General features: G+C 38.4%; 4 protein-coding genes and 1 pseudogene across 6 annotated transcripts; 2 read left to right on the top strand and 3 right to left on the bottom strand.

The window, feature by feature from the left end:
• Nucleotides 1-4,308: 4,308 nt before the first annotated feature.
• On the bottom strand, nucleotides 4,309-4,919 carry LOC120161211 (mitochondrial import receptor subunit TOM9-1-like). The gene has a single exon (XM_039171473.1). The coding sequence runs from the start codon at nucleotides 4,870-4,872 to the stop codon at nucleotides 4,555-4,557; it is 318 nt and encodes a 105-aa protein (XP_039027404.1). The 5' UTR covers nucleotides 4,873-4,919; the 3' UTR covers nucleotides 4,309-4,554.
• A 122-nt stretch (nucleotides 4,920-5,041) lies between these two features.
• Nucleotides 5,042-11,010, top strand: LOC120161208 (probable inactive histone-lysine N-methyltransferase SUVR1). Of its 3 annotated transcripts, none has more exons than XM_039171472.1 (11): nucleotides 5,042-5,139; nucleotides 6,053-6,313; nucleotides 6,376-6,408; nucleotides 6,516-7,062; nucleotides 7,999-8,237; nucleotides 8,423-9,139; nucleotides 9,269-9,519; nucleotides 9,911-9,977; nucleotides 10,076-10,126; nucleotides 10,351-10,447; nucleotides 10,755-11,010. In XM_039171472.1, exons 2-11 carry the CDS (start codon nucleotides 6,131-6,133, stop codon nucleotides 10,775-10,777), a joined length of 2,208 nt encoding a protein of 735 aa, XP_039027403.1. In that variant the 5' UTR covers nucleotides 5,042-5,139; nucleotides 6,053-6,130; the 3' UTR covers nucleotides 10,778-11,010. The 3 variants fall into 3 exon arrangements, with proteins under 3 accessions (XP_039027403.1, XP_039027402.1, XP_039027401.1); XM_039171471.1 differs by having other exon boundaries at nucleotides 6,513-7,062; nucleotides 8,426-9,139; nucleotides 10,755-11,008; XM_039171470.1 differs by having other exon boundaries at nucleotides 6,513-7,062; nucleotides 10,755-11,008.
• Nucleotides 11,011-11,039: 29 nt separating this feature from the next.
• LOC120161210 lies at nucleotides 11,040-12,622 on the bottom strand (annotated as a pseudogene).
• Nucleotides 12,623-12,678: 56 nt separating this feature from the next.
• Nucleotides 12,679-13,346, top strand: LOC120161099 (60S ribosomal protein L23-like). The gene is made up of 3 exons (XM_039171379.1): nucleotides 12,679-12,691; nucleotides 12,788-13,072; nucleotides 13,300-13,346. The coding sequence occupies exons 1-3, from the start codon at nucleotides 12,679-12,681 to the stop codon at nucleotides 13,344-13,346; spliced, it is 345 nt and encodes a 114-aa protein (XP_039027310.1).
• A 574-nt stretch (nucleotides 13,347-13,920) lies between these two features.
• LOC120161207 (MDIS1-interacting receptor like kinase 2-like) lies at nucleotides 13,921-17,673 on the bottom strand. The gene is made up of 2 exons (XM_039171469.1): nucleotides 14,374-17,673; nucleotides 13,921-14,270 (listed from the first exon to the last, which is right to left on the bottom strand). Exons 1-2 carry the CDS (start codon nucleotides 17,657-17,659, stop codon nucleotides 13,921-13,923), a joined length of 3,636 nt encoding a protein of 1,211 aa, XP_039027400.1. The 5' UTR covers nucleotides 17,660-17,673.
• Between the last annotated feature and the right edge of the window lie 287 nt (nucleotides 17,674-17,960).

Genomic DNA, 17,960 nt, shown 5'->3' with positions numbered 1-17,960 from the left:
AATTTTACAAAAATAAAAAGTTTGAAATCAAAAGAGATGTAATAAAAATGTAGGGGGTTAAAAGAATTACATCAATAAAATTGGAGGATTAAAAAGATTATTGTACCAAAGCAAACGAATCAGAGTAAACCACACGGATTTTTAAAGAAATGATAAAAACCAGGGGAAGTGACATCTCAACATATCGTTAACATTAGACCCACAACCCCAACAACAATCCCCCAATTTTTATAAACGATATTTCAGTTCCGATTAATATAATGTTTTCAGGTCCGAAGACGAACATGTTCTTGGTTATTGTTGTTTTGATTGCTGGGACTGCGTCGTCGTTTTTGTCTGATGTTGACGGCAGGAGACAAAACACAGTCCACGGTTCCCTATGTTTTTTCTCCCCCTTTAATATATGCAATCACCGGGGACCCAGTTGATAAGATTAGATACGGCTGAATCATTATATCTTTCCACGCCTATGCTGTTGGGTTAGCTGACGTGACAGCTTTAGTCCTCTAAATGTGACACCTGTAATTTTGGAAATTAATAGGAATAAAAACTATTAAAATTTTGAAAATGATAACCATTTTGTTTTGTTATACGTTTTTTTAATGGAAATATTAATTTTTTTTTATGGTTGGGAAAAAATTTAACAATCAAATCAAATCCCACAAGTACATGCGGAAGTGTAAGATTAGAATTTCTTAATGTTTAATTTAGCCGTTCAACTCTGATTCAAATAATTTAATATGATTTCGGTTTAATATAAAGGAAGTATAATCAATCGTTAACTACATGTCTCTTATATAATTAAATTTAAATCCAATCATTACCTTTAATTTGTTTTGGATATGTGTTTGAAATTGGGGGAGTCCATTGCCGTTCCCTGAACTTGTTTAAATCCCGTGGCCGGTTTCATTGTTTATTAGTAATAAAATATAAAAACTATATTATAAATTAACATTAATAAGAATATTAGATTCCTATCTAATTGTAATTGAAATCGAATCGATTTGTATTAGACCTTATTCGTGCTGACATACATTTGTATTAGAACTTGGATGAAAACCGTTCGTTTGTTGACTTTATATTTAATTGGTGACATAAAACATACATTACCACTTCATGTGATATGATTTATGTCACACCGTCACTTTTATGACATGATATATATTACATTTAGGGACGAGAGGTCGCCTCACTTAAAATTTTAAATTTTATATTTTTTAGATATTTTCTTTATATTTTTTTTAAAAATATGTTTCTCGCCCCCTAAAATTTTATAATTTTATTTTCCTTTAAAATTTTATAAGTTCATCATCTTAACATTAAATATTGCGTCCGTCCCTAATCACATCATTATTTTGGTGACGTGACATATATCATATCAATAATTAAACATATGTAAAAATAAAAATTAACTAACGATTTTCACCTAACAAAGACTATTTCAACAAAAAAATTAAATATTAGAGTTAAAATATTAAAAAAAAATACCAAAATGATCATTTGTACAAACATTAGGAGACTAATTTTATCATTATGCCTTCTAATTATGTTTATGTACTGTATACTATACTCCGTATATTTCTTATAAAGAGGGGCATGACACTATAGATCAAACCAAACCTGAAACTCACACAGCAAAACTGCTGTGTAAACCAGGGCCACAAAAAAAAGGTAAACAGTGCTTTTCTGGTCTCAAAGGGTCACCCCAAGTGAAGCAGGGTGGAAGTGGTTGTCCTTAATATGGTTCTAGTAAGGGAATCATCTTCACTAAATCTTCTTTAGGACCCAAACTCTTTAATTCTCCACCAATCAGAATAAGCTATGACGTCAGATTACCTCCAAGGCCACATATACAAAGAAAATACTTCCTACAATCCATGTCAAACTACTCCTTTACTTGTTTTCTTAAACTTGTCAAGAATTGGACAGTCCATCCTTATCTGCATATACTAATTCATCAGTTACTTTTTATTGCTGCATGTTGCCTAATTTCAACAACACCTGCATCTTATAACTAGAGTTAAAAAGCAAGCTAACCAAGTAGCAGATTCTTTCCCAAACCATTTTATATTCTTATGCTCCTTTTAGAATATGAGCTGCAACTAGGAGGTAAGTGTAAGATCTGTACTTAAAAAAGTCATTGTGAGATTGGGATATGAACAAATACTAGCATGTGCTAAAAGATAACATTGCTTTAAACTAGAGCAAAGTATTTTAGATCATTTTGAAATTTCTCCTCTCTTTGATCATTTGGTCCCCCAGATGGCATTTCCACATTGGCCATAAGTGAAATCGCCAAAAGAATGTCGAAAACTATATGTGGTTACCAACCATTCCCCTCCATTGACTAGATGCCAAAGATGGGAAACATAAAGACATGAAGCAGCCGGTGCAATACCGGAGCATCTTTTGGCAGATGGATTTAGGGTTAAGTTGATTTATTTCCTTTCAGAAGCATCTTTTATTTGCTTGTAACTGGTCCATATTTTAGCTTTTGAATAGAAACAACTGTTACGTGTTGGAAATAACCGACAAGGGGCATGGCCGAATGCTTGGATAAGTTCTGGGTCACTGATTTCACAATAAGCATCAGTTCAGAAGGGTACTGCAAGAACTATAGCTGCGGCTTCTTCAACATATACAACCCCAACTTCATTCATAAGGCGCTTAAATAGAGCAGAGATGGCAGAACGTAGATAAAAAGAGCTGTGCTGTAGTTGCGATGAACCTTATTCGGACACTCATTAATGTAAGAAGCTGTTTTGGCTATAGAACCGGTAGATACATTAGAGGAGAATATCGAAGTACAGAAAGTGGAACCTGAAACTCCTTACATGCTAAGACTATGCAGCTGCAATCAGTAATGAATGGACAACCCTTATCGAGTCTGATAGATTCAGAAAGTCATAACTTCATTAGTGCCACTGCCACAGCTGCTTGGCGCCTTGCGTTTCGGGTAACACCTCTATCTAATGCTAGTGTGTTCAACTGTTCATTGCCTATGGTGACTCGATCCTATTTGAACATTCTTAACAGACATCTAGCTTTCCAATCTAATATATTCAACCATCAATGCAACTGGAAAACAAACAACGTCGAAAGCCTCACGGGATGATTAATCCAACCAAGAATCTAACAGCTAAAATTCCTCAAGAATTCAATATCTCGCAATTTGCTTTATGATATATCATGAAGCTGCAACTTCAAATGGCTAGTAAAAAGAACTGAAGTATTTTAGTTTTCTTGTTATCACCAAAGCTAAAAGCACAACTACCTTGGTGCACCTAATTCCCTTATCCCAGGGGTTCATAATTATCCAAATTTTAGAACTACTTGAAGCAAACCAGAACAAGGAGAACTACCAAATTGAGGAAGTTCTTACAATATTTTTTCAAGAGACAATATTGAAGAATAAAAAGACAAGCAGAACCTTTATGTATTTTTCAAGAGATCCAAGTCTCTAAACAAGTCCTAAAGGTTTCCGCCTCCCTTCGAAAAGCTTAACAATCAATCACCTAAGAATCGCGATGAGGGCAAGGCAACTGCATTTAACTTTTCTGTCAATCGTCCGATGACTTGATCCTATTCGCACATTCTTAAAAGACATCTAGCTTTCCGATCTAATAGATTCAATCACCAATGCAACTGGAAAACAAACAGCCTCCAAGCCTCCCGAGATAGTTAGTTTGACCATGAATCTAACAACTAAAATCCCTCAAGAACTCAATATCTTGCAGTTTTCTTTAAGATATATCATGAAGCTGCAACTTCAAATGGCTAGTAAAAAGAACTGAAGTATTGTATTTTTCTTGTTATCACAAATAGTCATGACAAAGCGAAAATCATAACTACCTTTGTGCACCCAACTCCCATATCCCAGAGGTTTATAGTTATCACAATTTTAGATCTAGTTGAAGCAAATCAGAACCAGGAGAACTACCGAATTGAGGAAATTATTACAATAATTTTTAACCACACACCTCTCAATTACCAACTATTTATCACCAATGGCACTAATCAACACCAGAATGAAGTTCGTAAGGATTAATACTGAAACATTAGAATTCCCAGGTAGAAGCAAGGACTCTTAAATTAAAATATCTAAGCATACCATGCTCACTCAACTGCTGCAATGTAACCAAAATGCAACCATGAAAAGATTTTCCTTTGAACTATGATTAATTCACTCCATATATTACTGAACTGATGATGTATAAGGGTAGTTTTCATGCAACATACAAGTTAAAGCCATTCATCATCACTATCCCAATGACTTTAAATATATATATATATATATATATTAAATTCCAAAACCAGTTGGTTTTCATTCAAACGTTTATGTAATATGAAACTCACAAGCATAAACTTGATAAAACCAAATCCAAGAACAACATTCCACAGGAAATTCAAATTTAAAACACCAAAAAGAGGAAAAATTTAAAGTACTAAGTACTAACCAACATCTAAAATGTTTTCGATGGGAATGGCCCGAAACAGGGCCAAAAATTGATAAAGCCGACAAGCTCTGAAATGATATGACCTAATCCGACCTGATTACTTATTGGCGGATGCAGTAGACGGGGCACCGAGGAGACTAGCTTGCTGCAGCTCAAGCTCACCGAACTGCTGCTCACGGTCCATCTCGATGATCAAAGGGACAGCTAAGATCAAGAAGGTTGTTCCGGCAATCCAGGCGGCTTTGCCGGTGCTACGGATAAGCTTCTTGGAGGCAAAAGCGGCGTCGCATGCGGCTTGCTTACCACGAGAAAAGATGGGGGAGGAAGTGATACGGGCGAGGATGCTGGACTCGGGCTTGGAGGCGGATCGCCTCTCGGGTAGGGAAACTCCGCCTCGTTTGGGTTGTGCCGCCATTGGTTTATTACGAAATGGTATAGGGTTTTTAGTGAAGGGTTTTGAAGACGGAGTTTAACGGTGAAAAATTGACTGTTTGTTGCCACGTTAGCGTAAACCGTGTTCTCCACGCGCTTCCGTTATATAGCCAAGGTGTCAAGTTTTCTGTCCTTTAAGGCGAAAAGATTCTCTCTCTTTTCGCGTATTTTTTAAAGGAAAAAATTTAGGAAAAACCCCAAATTTGCCCTATGTTTTTCGATTTTTTTACCTTTCTAATGCTAAGGTCACTCGTTCCCTGAAATTTCTGGTAAGAGTTTCTGTTCTCCGATTCTTTCATTTCCTTTCTGTTTTTTTTTTCCCGAAGTCTTTTTAAACGATCTTCGTTTTCTGTATGAAACGTTTTTTTATACATTTTAACGCGACGCTTTAATTTTTTCTCTTGACTTAGTGCATTGGTTTTGATAATTTATCGGCTTATGTTTCGTTTGTCTGCTGAGAAAATGTCGAGTCGAGTCGAAAAACGTTTCCTCATAAGAAACGAATCGAACTGTACGGAATTCGGTAATGCAGTGCGCCGGTGAGATACTGAGATGAAGTTGTTTAGTCTCTGAAATGGCTCTGCATTGTTAAGAAGAAAGAAATTAGAAAGTTAAGATTCTGAGCTTTTCTACAAATGTTTAAAGATGCTTTTACTTTCCAGAGAAGCAGATTCATACGGATGTACTAGGCTTCATGTGGTTATATTTCCCAAGGTCGTGAAATATTCTTTCTTTTTCTTTTTTAAACTAATTCTTCCCGTGTTTTCTGTCTTGGGTATTCAAAAATCTTCATCGGTTTAACTTGGTGTTGTAGAAGTATTAACTGATATCTCCTTTTTGCAAGTAATCATGAAGGCTTTAGCTTTTATGCTTCTTACTTGAACTTGGATGTTCTTGAGTAGTGTATGATTAAAGATGTATACTGATCATCTTTGGTTAATTCTCTTAATGTAGTTGTAGTTGTAGGCGTTAGAAGTTAAAATGTGTGTTTCTTTGCCACTTTGATTAAGGTAAGTTAATTGTTGGTTTAGTTAGTTTATGTAATTCCAATCTTTTACGTTTGTTTGTTTGTTTTGCATTTAACACTTAAAGAATGCAGCATTTTCAATTTCCTGCTGCGACATTGCTTCTTTTTTTCCTAGACTTACTGTTGTAGCCTGCTTTCTCTCACTGAAATGGAGAAATGTAGGTATAATAGTAGTGCTTGCAAGCCTGCCAAAAGGGAGAGCTGATAAAGCATCATGACACCAAACCCCAGAGTTGTGCAAGCCTTCCGCTCAATGAAGGAAATAGGAATTAGTGATGAAAAAGTGAAACCAGTTTTGAAGAAGCTTCTAAAGCTGTATGACAGAAATTGGGAGCTAATTGAATCGGAGAATTATAGAATTCTTGCTGATGCTATCTTTGAGGAGGAGGATAGCAAGGTATATTTTCCTTTATAATCTATTTTAGTTCAGTTTCAAGTCGCATCTCTCTTGCTTTTCAGGTGTCAGATCCTAAAAAGGGCAGGACATGTGACGTACGTGATTCAATCCTCTAACTTATGTTGGTGCTGCATAATTTCTTTTCCTTCTTCTCATCATCCATCTGTATAAACTGATTTCTTTTGATTGTCTTACATAGCAGGAGGAGAGTTTTGACGAAGAAGGTTCAATGACTGATGAGCTTTTACGCCCCTTAAAAAGAACACGTTTGAAAACCCAAGAAGGGCTGGCCTCTTCTTCTCATCCAATTGACAGCTCCAATGTTGCTGAAACCATTTTAAAAGAGCTTAAAGTTGAGGATGAACTAATTCCTCGTTCTTTGCAACAAAAGTCACTTGAGTCCAATGTTGTAAATATGAGGACAGAAATCCAGCCTGCTTCACCTCAGCTTCAGCCTCCATCTCCTGTTCCTGTTCTTTCTGATCATAGTGGTAGGGATAAAGGGAAGCAGAAAGTACAAACTAGGCCTAACTATAAAGGAAAGGAACCCATGTCACCTCATGTGGCTTCAAAGGGGACAGGCCCTGAGAACGTATCTGTAGCCTTGCGCATTAAAGATCCAGCACCAGAGCCTAGTATTATTCCTAACAAAAGTGTCACTGCTAATCATGCCCTGATTATACCCAGGAAAGAATCATTTACTGATGGCATACCACAGGATGAGCTTCCTATTGCAGTTATTCAACCGGGTAACTTATTGGAATTCCCAGATGAATGCCATTTGCTCTCTTCCCCCCCCCCCAATTCACTTTTCATTTCAAATCAATATTTGATTAGCTCTGTGGCAATTTTCTAGCATCTAATTCACTAAGTCCATTTACATGTTGTAAAGTTTTTGTAATCTGTACAGTAAAATGGATGGGCTTTTTTTTTTTGATAAGAATTACAGGCCTCATTTAAATCCCCCTTCTTGACTAAAGGAACTTTTGAGAAAGTTCCTTAATCAGTGAAGGGAGTAAAAGAGTGCCTTAGGATTTTATTTCTGAAGAGAACATAGTACATAAGAAACACCCCACAGACTGACTAAACACCATAAAAAATACAGACCAATTAGTCGACTGCTTATATGTTTCTCGAGTTAATTCATAGGGCAGTCAAGAACCATTGTTTAAGAATAGTAGAAATGCCTCTTTAGATTGTCATGCTTACAACATTTAGTTCTATCTATGTGCAGTTTTTAGTGGGTCTTGGTGTAGAAATATATCTATCTGTCTATGTATTTATGTTGGGGAATATTCATGGTTTTTTACCTATCAGGCTTTTCCATTTTATTATAAAATTGCACGGAAACTGGAGTTTGCCATGTTGCTATATGTCTCGTAAATTTTGGGTATAGTCTTTATTCTGTATAGTTTTTTTTTATAAGATTTATTCTGTATAGTTGTCAACCTGTTAACTTTGCCAAGCATTATTTATGATTATTACACTCATGCTTTCAGCTGATTTCTGCTCATAATAATTTAACATATCTGATGATCCTAATATGAATCCATTTTGTGACACAGAATGTGCTAATCAGCATTTTTAACTTTGTTGAATATTAAAGTTGTAATTAATGCTTTTCTTGAGTTGTTTTTTTCTTTCTTTTTTCTAACATTTTTAATCTTTTATTTATTTAACTGCAACACTTTTTTTTTTTGTAGATGCATTGATTGGAAGTGATTTGCCAGTTGGGGATTTTTCAACTCAAGAATCAAATTGGCAGGAACCTCCAGAGTTCTTGCATGCAGTTGAAATTGCTGGTGCTTCAGCTTCAGCTTCTGTGAGTGAAAGGCATACCAGTTGTGAGCTAGCTACTGATCCTGATGAAATTCCGTCTGAACTAGAGATTGCCTCATCACCACTGGGAGAGATGCAGATTTCTGTAAGTTACAATTCTGCTTTTGGAAGGAAAATTTCCAGTTGCCTAGTGTAGATGAACTAAGAACTGATGGAGCAGAGATGCCTCCAATCTTATGAACTCATTGACCCAAATTTTGGTGTTATCAAAATTCTGACTGACACATGGGAATGCTTCTTGAATTGGCAACTAATTGTTATTATCAATAGCAGGAAGGTAACGAGATGCTTGCTCTTGATGCATTGAAGAAATCTCCTGCAAGGGATGCTTGTGATGTTGAGAACGTTGAGGGGAATGGTTGTGTCGTAGCTAGGCTTTTAAATGGATCTTTCAATAATCACTGCTCTGCAAATGGATTTGTGGGCAATGCTGAGGGGGAGGAATTAGTGGTTTCTCCACAGCGTCATCTTACACCTAAAGAACTAAGGTGTCTTCATGATGCAAGTGACATAACCAAGGGAGAAGAAAATGTTGAAATTTCATGGGTAAATGAAATTAATAAAGAGACTCCTCCACCGTTTCAATATATTTCAGAAAACTTGGTATTTCAAAATGCCTGTGTTAGCTTTTCTCTTTTTCGGATTGGAGATGAAAGATGTTGTCCTACATGTCTCGGAGATTGTCTCTTGTCCCAGAAGCCTTGTGCGTGTGCTTGTCAAGCTGGGGGAAATTTTGCTTATACCCCGGCAGGTGTTATCAAGGAAAACTTCTTGGAAGAGTGCATCTCTATGACTCTTGATCCCAAAAAACAATGTCTTCTCACTTGTACGAAATGCCCCCTCGAGAGATCAAAAATGGATGACTTTCCAGAGCCTTGTAAAGGTCACTTGAAGAGAAAAGTCTTAAAAGAGTGTTGGAGCAAATGTGGGTGCAATAAGCAGTGCGGCAATCGGGTGGTGCAGAGAGGTGTAAAATGCAAATTACAGGTTTGGTTCATCCTAGTCTTGTACAAATTCTGGTCCTTGTAATTTTTCTGTCTTTTCCATAAGGCATCAACCTTTGAATTTGCTTTTGTAAACCCATGTCTTATGTGGCTAGTTTTCTCTGAACGTTAGGTGTTTTTGACACCTGATGGAAGGGGTTGGGGCCTAAGAACTCTAGAGAAGCTTCCCAAAGGATCTTTTGTTTGTGAGTTTGTTGGAGAAATACTCACCATCTCTGAGTTGTATGCAAGGAATAGAGAGAAACATACATCTCCAGTTCTACTGGATGCTTATTGGGGGTTGAAGGGAGTTCCTAAGGATGAAGAAGCCCTCTGTTTGGATGCCACATGTTATGGAAATGTTGCTAGGTTTATCAATCATAGGTAATTGTATATATGCATGTGTATTGCATATTAGATTTTGTGACCCTATTTCTTATGTGTTAAAAAAATTTCAGTTGCTTATTTGCTTGTGCATCTGTTTCTGTGATGTGTCTTTTTGTGACATTAGTAATAGACCTTGATGACATCAAGCAATTTCCATAGATGGTTTAAGCAAGTTGATTAGTTGAATTTTCTTTGGGTACAAACATTAGTTGAGATATTAGATTTGATATGTGAAGAGGTCACCTGCAACATTAACTTGATTTCCATGATTGAGGTTTTATTTTAATTACAGTTAAGGTACATGATGACAAATGTATAGGAATATCAGATCAACTTAAATAAGCTGAGATTAAAGATATCTGATTCTCTCTTTTGTTTATGTTTCTAGGTGCTTAGATGCAAACTTAATTGAGATTCCTGTTGAAGTGGAGACTCCAGATCTTCATTACTATCACGTAGGAACTACTAATTTCTTTCAACCTCATTTTCCTATTTGTTTTACCGGCTTAAGTTCTTAAAATAGCAATTCTAATAGAGCATTTTTTGCATGCAGTTCGCCTTCTTCACAACGAGAGATGTTAATCCGCTTGAAGAGCTGACTTGGGTGAGTGATTAGTTATAAGTTGAATTATTCTGAAACTTGTAGTTGATATTTGTTGCATTTTATAATATTAAAAAGAAAAAATGGAAGCGCTGATCAGATTGTTTATTTTGCCCGAGAAAAGATATGTTTCAGGTGGTTTGAGAAGCAAAGCTGGGTATTGCTATTCATGTATTATCGTATATTAATGCTTGTCCTGTTAAAATGTTACGCATTTTGTGATGCAGGATTATGGCATCGACTTTGATGACCTCGATCATCCTGTCAAGACGTTCCAGTGCAGATGTGGCAGTAAGTTTTGCAGGAACATGAAACGCTCAACTAGTAAGTACTTTGGTAGAATCTGTAGTTGATTGAAATATGTTAACCCTGTGAACTTGAATCTACAACAACAATATCCATCCATACACAGATTTTTGAAGGAAAAAAAAACTTTCATGCGCTTAACTCTCCTCCTGGAATTGAATTCAATGAAAGCTTTTGTAGAGGTCATTATTATTGTCTATGCAAGAGGATGTTACTGGAACTGGAACTTTCATAATGATATATTAACTAGCTAAGAAATAGGCAGCAATGTGCATGCGGACACTTTCAAGATATCCGTACTGAGTATCTTCTTTCTCTGGTGCAGGGTCTAAATTTGCAACGAGATGAGCTGATTTTTGGTCATGGAAACGTTTTGCCGTTTTTGATTAACAATATTTCCCCCCTTCTCTGATCTACTTTGGGAAATATATATAAAACCGAGTTTTATTTAAGTTAATGGGCTTGTTTTGAATAGACTGATTAAGGTCATTAGTTCACGATCCAATCGGTTCTGATTTGATTTGAATAACACTATAATATCCAATTTGGATTAGTTGATTAATTGGCTGGTTGAACCCCAAAAGAAGAGAAGCAAATAAATAGTGGTAGAAGATTTCAGATGATTTCTCCTTGGATGAATATATATTTAAGGTTAAAAGTACAAATTATACAACTATACATGTCCTAGGACTCTATTTAGGCAACACACTGCACCCTTTTATCCTCCGGTGACATCGACTCCCTGTTGTGAGATCTGGAGAGGAATTCATGGTCGCAGCCAGAGGGCAGAACAGGTCGAATGCTGCCAGGGTTCAATGGAAAAAGTATCTGGTAATAACCGTCCATAATTGCCGGAAAATTGCAAGTAGCAGCAACCTTTGGAGTCTGATGAAACAAGAAAAAAAAATATAATTTTACACAGCACATTTTAAGATCATTTTAGGTTTATGATTTCTTCAAATTCATGTCATATCGAGTTATTTATTCATATAATTTGGGCTTCAAATATGGGCTCAAATTAGTCTAGTCAAGTCTTAAGGTTGAGATCAGAATTGGTACCTGATAAATGTCGCGCATGTAACCATGAAGATTTGGAAACTCGAGCAGCTTCTTCTTGGTGCTTTTGAACAGAACATTGTACACAACATCAAACCTAATCAATGTCGTAAACAAACAAATATCCGCAAGAGTCAACCTGTCTCCACATAGGTACCTTGAACCACCCAAATGATCATCCAACTTATCCAATGTAAACAATCCATTCACTGCAACATCAGATGCCTATTGACTTTGAGCAAACCCACATCTACAACACATCATCTCAATTTATAAACATTCAAGGCTCTGGTTTCAAGTTAGTTTTTACCTGTAAACCCCATTGTTAACATTGGGGTAAATTACTCGATTCCACTCTTCGATCTCCCCTTTCAGCTCTACAGGCGAGAGATCCAAACCCGGGTTCTGAGCCAACCCTCTTAGACCCGAATTGAAGAACTCGATGATATCGTAACTCTCATTGCAGATTACCTCTTTTTGATCCACGTCCCATAGCATTGGCACCGTGGCCCGCCCGTTGTAGCCGCCTTTTCTCAGCCCATAAACCTCCTTCAAATTCCGGCATCCGTTAATCTTATCCCTGGTTGGAACAAGGGTATCCTCGTCTCTACTTTTGTCTTGGTAGGGGAAATCTCCGAATTCCCAAGAGCCGTCGAGGCCGGGGCCTGCGATGGAGACGGGGATGGCTTCTTCGGGGCCTTTGAGGGATTGGACGATTAGGGTCCGGTGGGCCCACGGGCATGGTAGGCCCACGTAGAGATGGAGTTTGGTGTCTGTTGGGAATTTGGCGGGAGAGGCGGAACTTCGAGGGAGGCCTGGTGTAGCCGCCGGAGGGATCGGAGGGAGCCAATTGAGACATCACGAGCTGCCACGTGGATGTCCACGCTGTACGGACGGTGGAGATTAGGAGCCCGGGAGGGAGGGAGGGACCCCAGGGCCCAGAGGAGCTTGGAAATGTTGTTGATTAGATTGAGACCATTGTTGTTGCTGGTGGTGGTGGTGGTGGTTTTACTGTTGTCGTTAAGGGACATCCTAGGGCTGACGTGGCATGCCGATCTGAAGCAAGTTTTGGGTGGAGTGTGCTACCGGAGGTGACAACTGGGGAGTCAAAACCCTAGGCTTGCAGATACATAGTGATAGAGAAAACCGTCGTAGGTAAACGGAAGAGCAAAGCAGAACAGAGCCGATCCAAAATGTCGAAGCGAGGTAACGTATTCTCCTTCATTTTCCAATCCATTTTCATGCTCGCCAAACAGAACCCACAATTTTCACCATTTTCTTCCTTTTTGTAATTTGCAATAGGAAGGGGAGGTAGTGCGGGGAATAAGTTCAAGATGTCGCTGGGTTTACCGGTGGCCGCCACAGTAAACTGCTCCGACAACACTGGAGCCAAGAACCTCTACATTATTTCGGTGAAAGGAATCAAAGGGCGTCTCAAAAGGCTTCCATCGGCTTGCGTCGGCGACATGGTCATGGCCACCGTCAAGAAAGGGAAGCCTGATTTAAGGAAGAAGGTGTTGCCATCTGTCATTGTCCGACAGCGCAATCCTTGGCGTAGAAAGGACGGCGTGTACATGTACTTCGAAGGTCAACACAGTTGCTTTTTATTTAAAGTTTATATCTTTTATTTGTCTTTGTCGTTGATTTCATTGTTGGTAACTCTCAATGGGAAGCATAAAATGATGACAGTTTGCTAGTTTTAAACAGCATGATCCAATTGTTTGTCTATGCATTGTTTTACCTGTCTCCTGGTATATTTGATTCAGTTGCCAAGTTTTTCAAAACTTAATCTGGGTTTATTCATCTGTTTGCAGATAATGCTGGTGTCATTGTCAATCCCAAGGGAGAAATGAAAGGTTAACTATCTCACTCATCTTCTTCATTCTATTTCGGATTATCCAAATAGAATAACCACGCCTGTTGAATTGCGGGGTTAAATGCTGAAGTATAGCTGTTCATATTGCTTTGAGCTATGTTGAAATTATCTCTGGTTCACTTGCTCTTACAGTATCAAACGTGAAATCAAGTTAACATGTGTGACTGTGATCATTCACTATAAGGAATCCAATTTCTGCTTCTTAAGTTGAGTAGAACCTGAGAAAAGCCGGTTACTGATTCTAGATGGTTTCCCCACATAACTTGAAAAGATGATGTTGTTATCTGCATTTGTGGCGGCCATAGATGTAATGGATTTTGTTAGGCTGGTTTTACCAATGCATTTATTATTGGTTTGCAGTTTTCTGGTAGAAAGTGATATGTTCTTTAATTTATTGAAACTGTGGCCTAGAATTGCAAGTGCTGCCAACGCTATTGTCTGAACTATGAAACATTTTCATGGTTTCATTTTCCATTGTAATTTTGATATTATCTTTCAACTTATTTCCCTTTTAACATGTATTGAGAGGTTTTAATCAAACCATATTTTCAAATGTCTTTCATGATATATTTCCTAATGGTTCACTCAGGCAAGCCTGTATTGTTGCTGAAAGTTCTTGTGCCACAAATCTCATGGTGGGTCTTGACTCGGCCTTGATATTTGTGCATGCCAAGCTCATTCTGACAACAAATACAACTTCCTCTGCTATTCTGCCCGTGGGAGATGGTAGCCTTTGGTCGAGCACATCCTTCAAAAACGTTTCTCTATTTTCAGACGACAATGTTGATGAAGATGATGAGAAGGGATTCAAGAGTTCCCATGGATGCCTTCCCATCATAACCTCTAATGCCACCACTCCAAAGCTATAAACATCGCATTTATCTGTTAGCCGCATGGTGAGTGCCAACTCTAAACATTCCAGGTAACCAAAAGAAGAAAAAAACTTTAAGCCTTCTTGTTGTGTGATTCAATCAGTAAAGTGAAATAAGAATGCAGAAATTGTATTGCTAACCTGGTGCCATGTAGCCATGGGATCCCACAACAGTGGTCCAATTGGATGAATTTGGATCCAACAATCTTGCAGTCCCGAAATCTGAAAGCTTTGGCTCAAATCCAGCTTCTAACAAAACATTACTCAAAGATATGTCTCGGTGTATGATTGGCGGAGAACAGTCATGATGCAAGTAAGCAATCGCATGAGCCAATCCTTGCACAATCTTCACCCTTTTACCCCAGTCAAGCTCAACTTCCCCTTCTTCTCCATACAACACGCTTTTCAAACTTCCTTTTTCTATGTACTCATAAGCCAAGTACACAAGTCCCCTATGAGAACAAAATCCGTGTAGCTTGATGATGTTTCGATGCCTAACTTCTGTTAGCATAAGGATTTCATTCACAAACCTTTGGTGATTGATGACTTGAACTTCTGCGGAGTCCGATATGTGAAGTCTTTTAACTGCAACTACTTGACCCGTAGACAATAATGCTGTGTAAACACTACCTGATCCTCCTTTCCCAATGCAGTACTTTTCATTGAAATCCTCTGTTGCTTTTACAAGGTCCCCAAATCTAAACAAACTCTCTTTTTTTATCCATATCGAGTCAGAATGCTTGAACCTTCTACCTTCTGCTTCCTCATCTGGTCGATTTCTTCGGTGATGACATGCGGATATTGCAGCCAAAATTGATAATATGCCAAAGACAGGAAGAACTATGCCGAGAACCTTCAAGGTACGCTTTCTCGAGTTTTTTCTAGTTGAAACTGAATTGCAAGGAGGAAATCCTTTGATGTTTCCACACATTCCCGGGTTTCCAATGAAGGCATCCTGGGAAGCATTCTGGAATGGACCGGCATTCGGAATAGAGCCCGTCAGCTCATTGTAGGAGAAATCAAACGAACCAAGACTGATCATTTGGAGCAACGTTGTTGGGATTTCACCAGAGAGATTGTTATGTGAAAGATTAAGATTCTCCAGTGAAATAAGTCCCCCCAACTCTGGAGGGATTTTCCCTGAAAATGAATTGCTGCTGAGACCTAATGAATACTGAAGAACAACCAAGCTCCCTAACTCACCTGGAATGTCACCAGATAAATTGTTGTGGTTCAAATTCAAGCTCAGTAACTTATTGCAATTCCCAAGCTCTTCTGGTGTTGTTCCGGTCAAGCTGTTTTCGGACAAATCTAAATATTGAAGCTCTGTTAGACTACCGATGTTTCGAGGTATCGATCCCGACAGATGATTCTGGCTCAAATTAAGGTTAAACAACATTTTCAGATTTCCAAGCTCAGTAGGAATGGTCCCAGTCAACTTGTTTGAGCCCAAGTTTAGCACCTGCAGCTGTGTCAACTTTCCGAGCTCTGCTGGTATTTCACCCGAGATTCGATTCTGTTCCATCTGTAGATTGGTAAGGATTTTGCATTCTCCCCACTCAGGAGAGATTTCACCAATGAATTGATTGTCACTAAAGTCAATATAATCAAGGTTTGGATGAACTCCAAATGCATTTGTAATGTTACCGGTAAATCGGTTCCCATCAAGACGAACTCTGACTAATCCACTGCAGTTTCTCAAGCAAGCTGGCAATAACCCCGAGAGGTTGTTGCCATTAACAGTAAATTCCAAAAGAGCAAAGCCACTGCACAATTCAGGAGGCAATTCCCCAGAGAAGCTGTTATTGGAAAATTTGACATAAGCCAACTTAGGAATGTATCTCCCAAAATCCCGAGGAATTCTACCCGAGAAATTATTGTTAAGCAATGAAAAGCCTTGCAAATTAGTGAGCCAAGAAATGGTCTCCGGCAACTCACCATACAATCGGTTCAAGGCAAAGTCTAAAGAGGAGATCGATGTCAAGTTACCAATCTCTTCTGGAATTGTGCCTTCGAGATAATTTTCATACAGATGTAAGACCTGCAGGTTTTTCAGACCCCATATTGTTGGAGGAATCGGACCTGAAAGCTTGTTTACTGCAAAGATTAAATATATGAGATTCTTCAAGCTGCCTATCTCGAACGGAATCGGTCCGGATAGTTTGTTGTTATACAAAAAGAGGAGTTTGAGCTTTGTCAATAAGCCAATTTCTGGAGGAATCTTTCCAGTGAAAGAGTTGGATTGGAGCTGTAAAGAGAACAAGTTGGTCCAGTTAGAGATAAGAGATGGCAGAATCTCACCTGAAAGGGAATTATCAGACAGCCCCAACTCTGATATTTTGGTGAGATTGGACAATGACAATGGTAGTTCCCCGGTAAGTCGATTCTCGGCCAAGGCCAGAAAAGTGAGATTAGAGCAAGAACCAAGCTCAAAAGGAATTGTGGAATTTAAGCCATTGGCATGAAGATCGAGTATCTTGAGCTTTTTGAGTTGGCCTAAAGAAGATGGAATCTTTCCCTCAAATGAATTTTCAAACATTTCCAAGGTTTCAAGATCAGAAAGGAACCCTATACTCTCAGGGACTGAACAATTTAACTTATTGGTTGCTAGATGGAGGTTTATGAGCTTGGAAAGCTTGGAAATGTTTGGTGACAGTGGTCCCTGGAACAAGTTATTTGAGAGATTGAGGTACTGAAGCTGACCCAATTTGGTGAAAACTGGCTCCGGTATTGGCCCTGTCAGATTGTTCACCGACAAGTCGAGGAAAGTCAAATTCCGACAATCTGGTATGAAACCTGGAAACCCCAAATGAAGTGAATTGTTTGCTAGACTGAGGTATCTTAACAATGGCATGGCTGAGAATTTGGACCAGTCAGGTGAGTCCAACTTGTTCCAGCCGAGGTCTAAGTACCACAACTTTTGAAGAGTGCTTACTTGATAAGGGATTGTACCATTGAGATTGTTATTTAACAGGCTGAAATATCGAAGGTCTGGAAGTTTTCCGAGCTCCGACGGTATGTTGCCCTCGAAAGAATTGTTGCTCAAATCCAGGTGAACAAGCTTGGACAGGCTACCTATGGCGACCGGTATTGGTCCATTCAGACTGTTGTTCTTGACATCAAAGTGCGTGAGATTGACAAACTGCATGAAATCGAACCCGGTGAGCGTTCCACTGATGTTTGAACTCAACAGTTCTATTCCAGATACCATGCCAGAACTATCACAGGCAACTGAAGACCAGTTGCAGAGGTTGTTAATGTTTTGCAGGGACCAAGATTCGAGAGTTATCGAAGAGTAAAGCAAAGTGTTCTTCCATTGAACAAGGGCTTCCCCTTGTGATCTTGCTGAAGAAGTAATCATCAAAGGACGTAAGAACAGAAGCAGAAGGTGGAAAACAAAAATGGTAAGCTTTTTAACAGCCCACATGTTTCGTTTTCTTTCAGTTCTATATCTGTTCCATTGTTATTGATTCTCATTTATAGCAGCAGCTAAAGACTGGGATTTCAGCAATAAAAAGGTAAGCTTTCGTCTCATTGGTCTCAGATTAACATATAATATTTTGGGGTTGTTAAAACAGATTCGATCTAACCAAAGTTTGTCTGGAACTGTAAATTAGACGCGCAAGTTCTTGGTAGCAGAAATGGAAAATTCTAAGTTTCTAGATTCACTTAAACCATGTTTTTCTATTAAGTTAGTTATGACCAACACAGTAGACTTTGAACATCTT

This window comes from Hibiscus syriacus, unplaced genomic scaffold (genome assembly GCF_006381635.1).
Source record: "Hibiscus syriacus cultivar Baekdansim isolate YM2019G1 unplaced genomic scaffold, ASM638163v2 tig00111398_pilon, whole genome shotgun sequence".
NCBI classification, from domain to species: domain Eukaryota; kingdom Viridiplantae; phylum Streptophyta; class Magnoliopsida; order Malvales; family Malvaceae; genus Hibiscus; species Hibiscus syriacus.
The sequence above is the reverse complement of the archived record's forward strand: the minus strand, read 5'-3'. Positions and strand labels throughout refer to the sequence as shown.

Coding starts and splice junctions, on each gene's coding strand:
- LOC120161207 (XM_039171469.1), bottom strand. CDS start 17,659: ATGTGGGCTGTTAAAAAGCTTACCATTTTTGTTTTCCACCTTCTGCTT. Junction 14,271..14,373: donor CCATGGCTACATGGCACCAG/GTTAGCAATACA, acceptor TGGAATGTTTAG/AGTTGGCACTCACCATGCGG.
- LOC120161208 (XM_039171470.1), top strand. CDS start 6,131: ATGACACCAAACCCCAGAGTTGTGCAAGCCTTCCGCTCAATGAAGGAA. Junction 7,063..7,998: donor TATTGCAGTTATTCAACCGG/GTAACTTATTGG, acceptor ATTTAACTGCAA/CACTTTTTTTTTTTGTAGAT. Junction 10,127..10,350: donor CGCTTGAAGAGCTGACTTGG/GTGAGTGATTAG, acceptor TTTGTGATGCAG/GATTATGGCATCGACTTTGA.
- LOC120161211 (XM_039171473.1), bottom strand. CDS start 4,872: ATGGCGGCACAACCCAAACGAGGCGGAGTTTCCCTACCCGAGAGGCGA.
- LOC120161099 (XM_039171379.1), top strand. Junction 13,073..13,299: donor CGTGTACATGTACTTCGAAG/GTCAACACAGTT, acceptor ATCTGTTTGCAG/ATAATGCTGGTGTCATTGTC.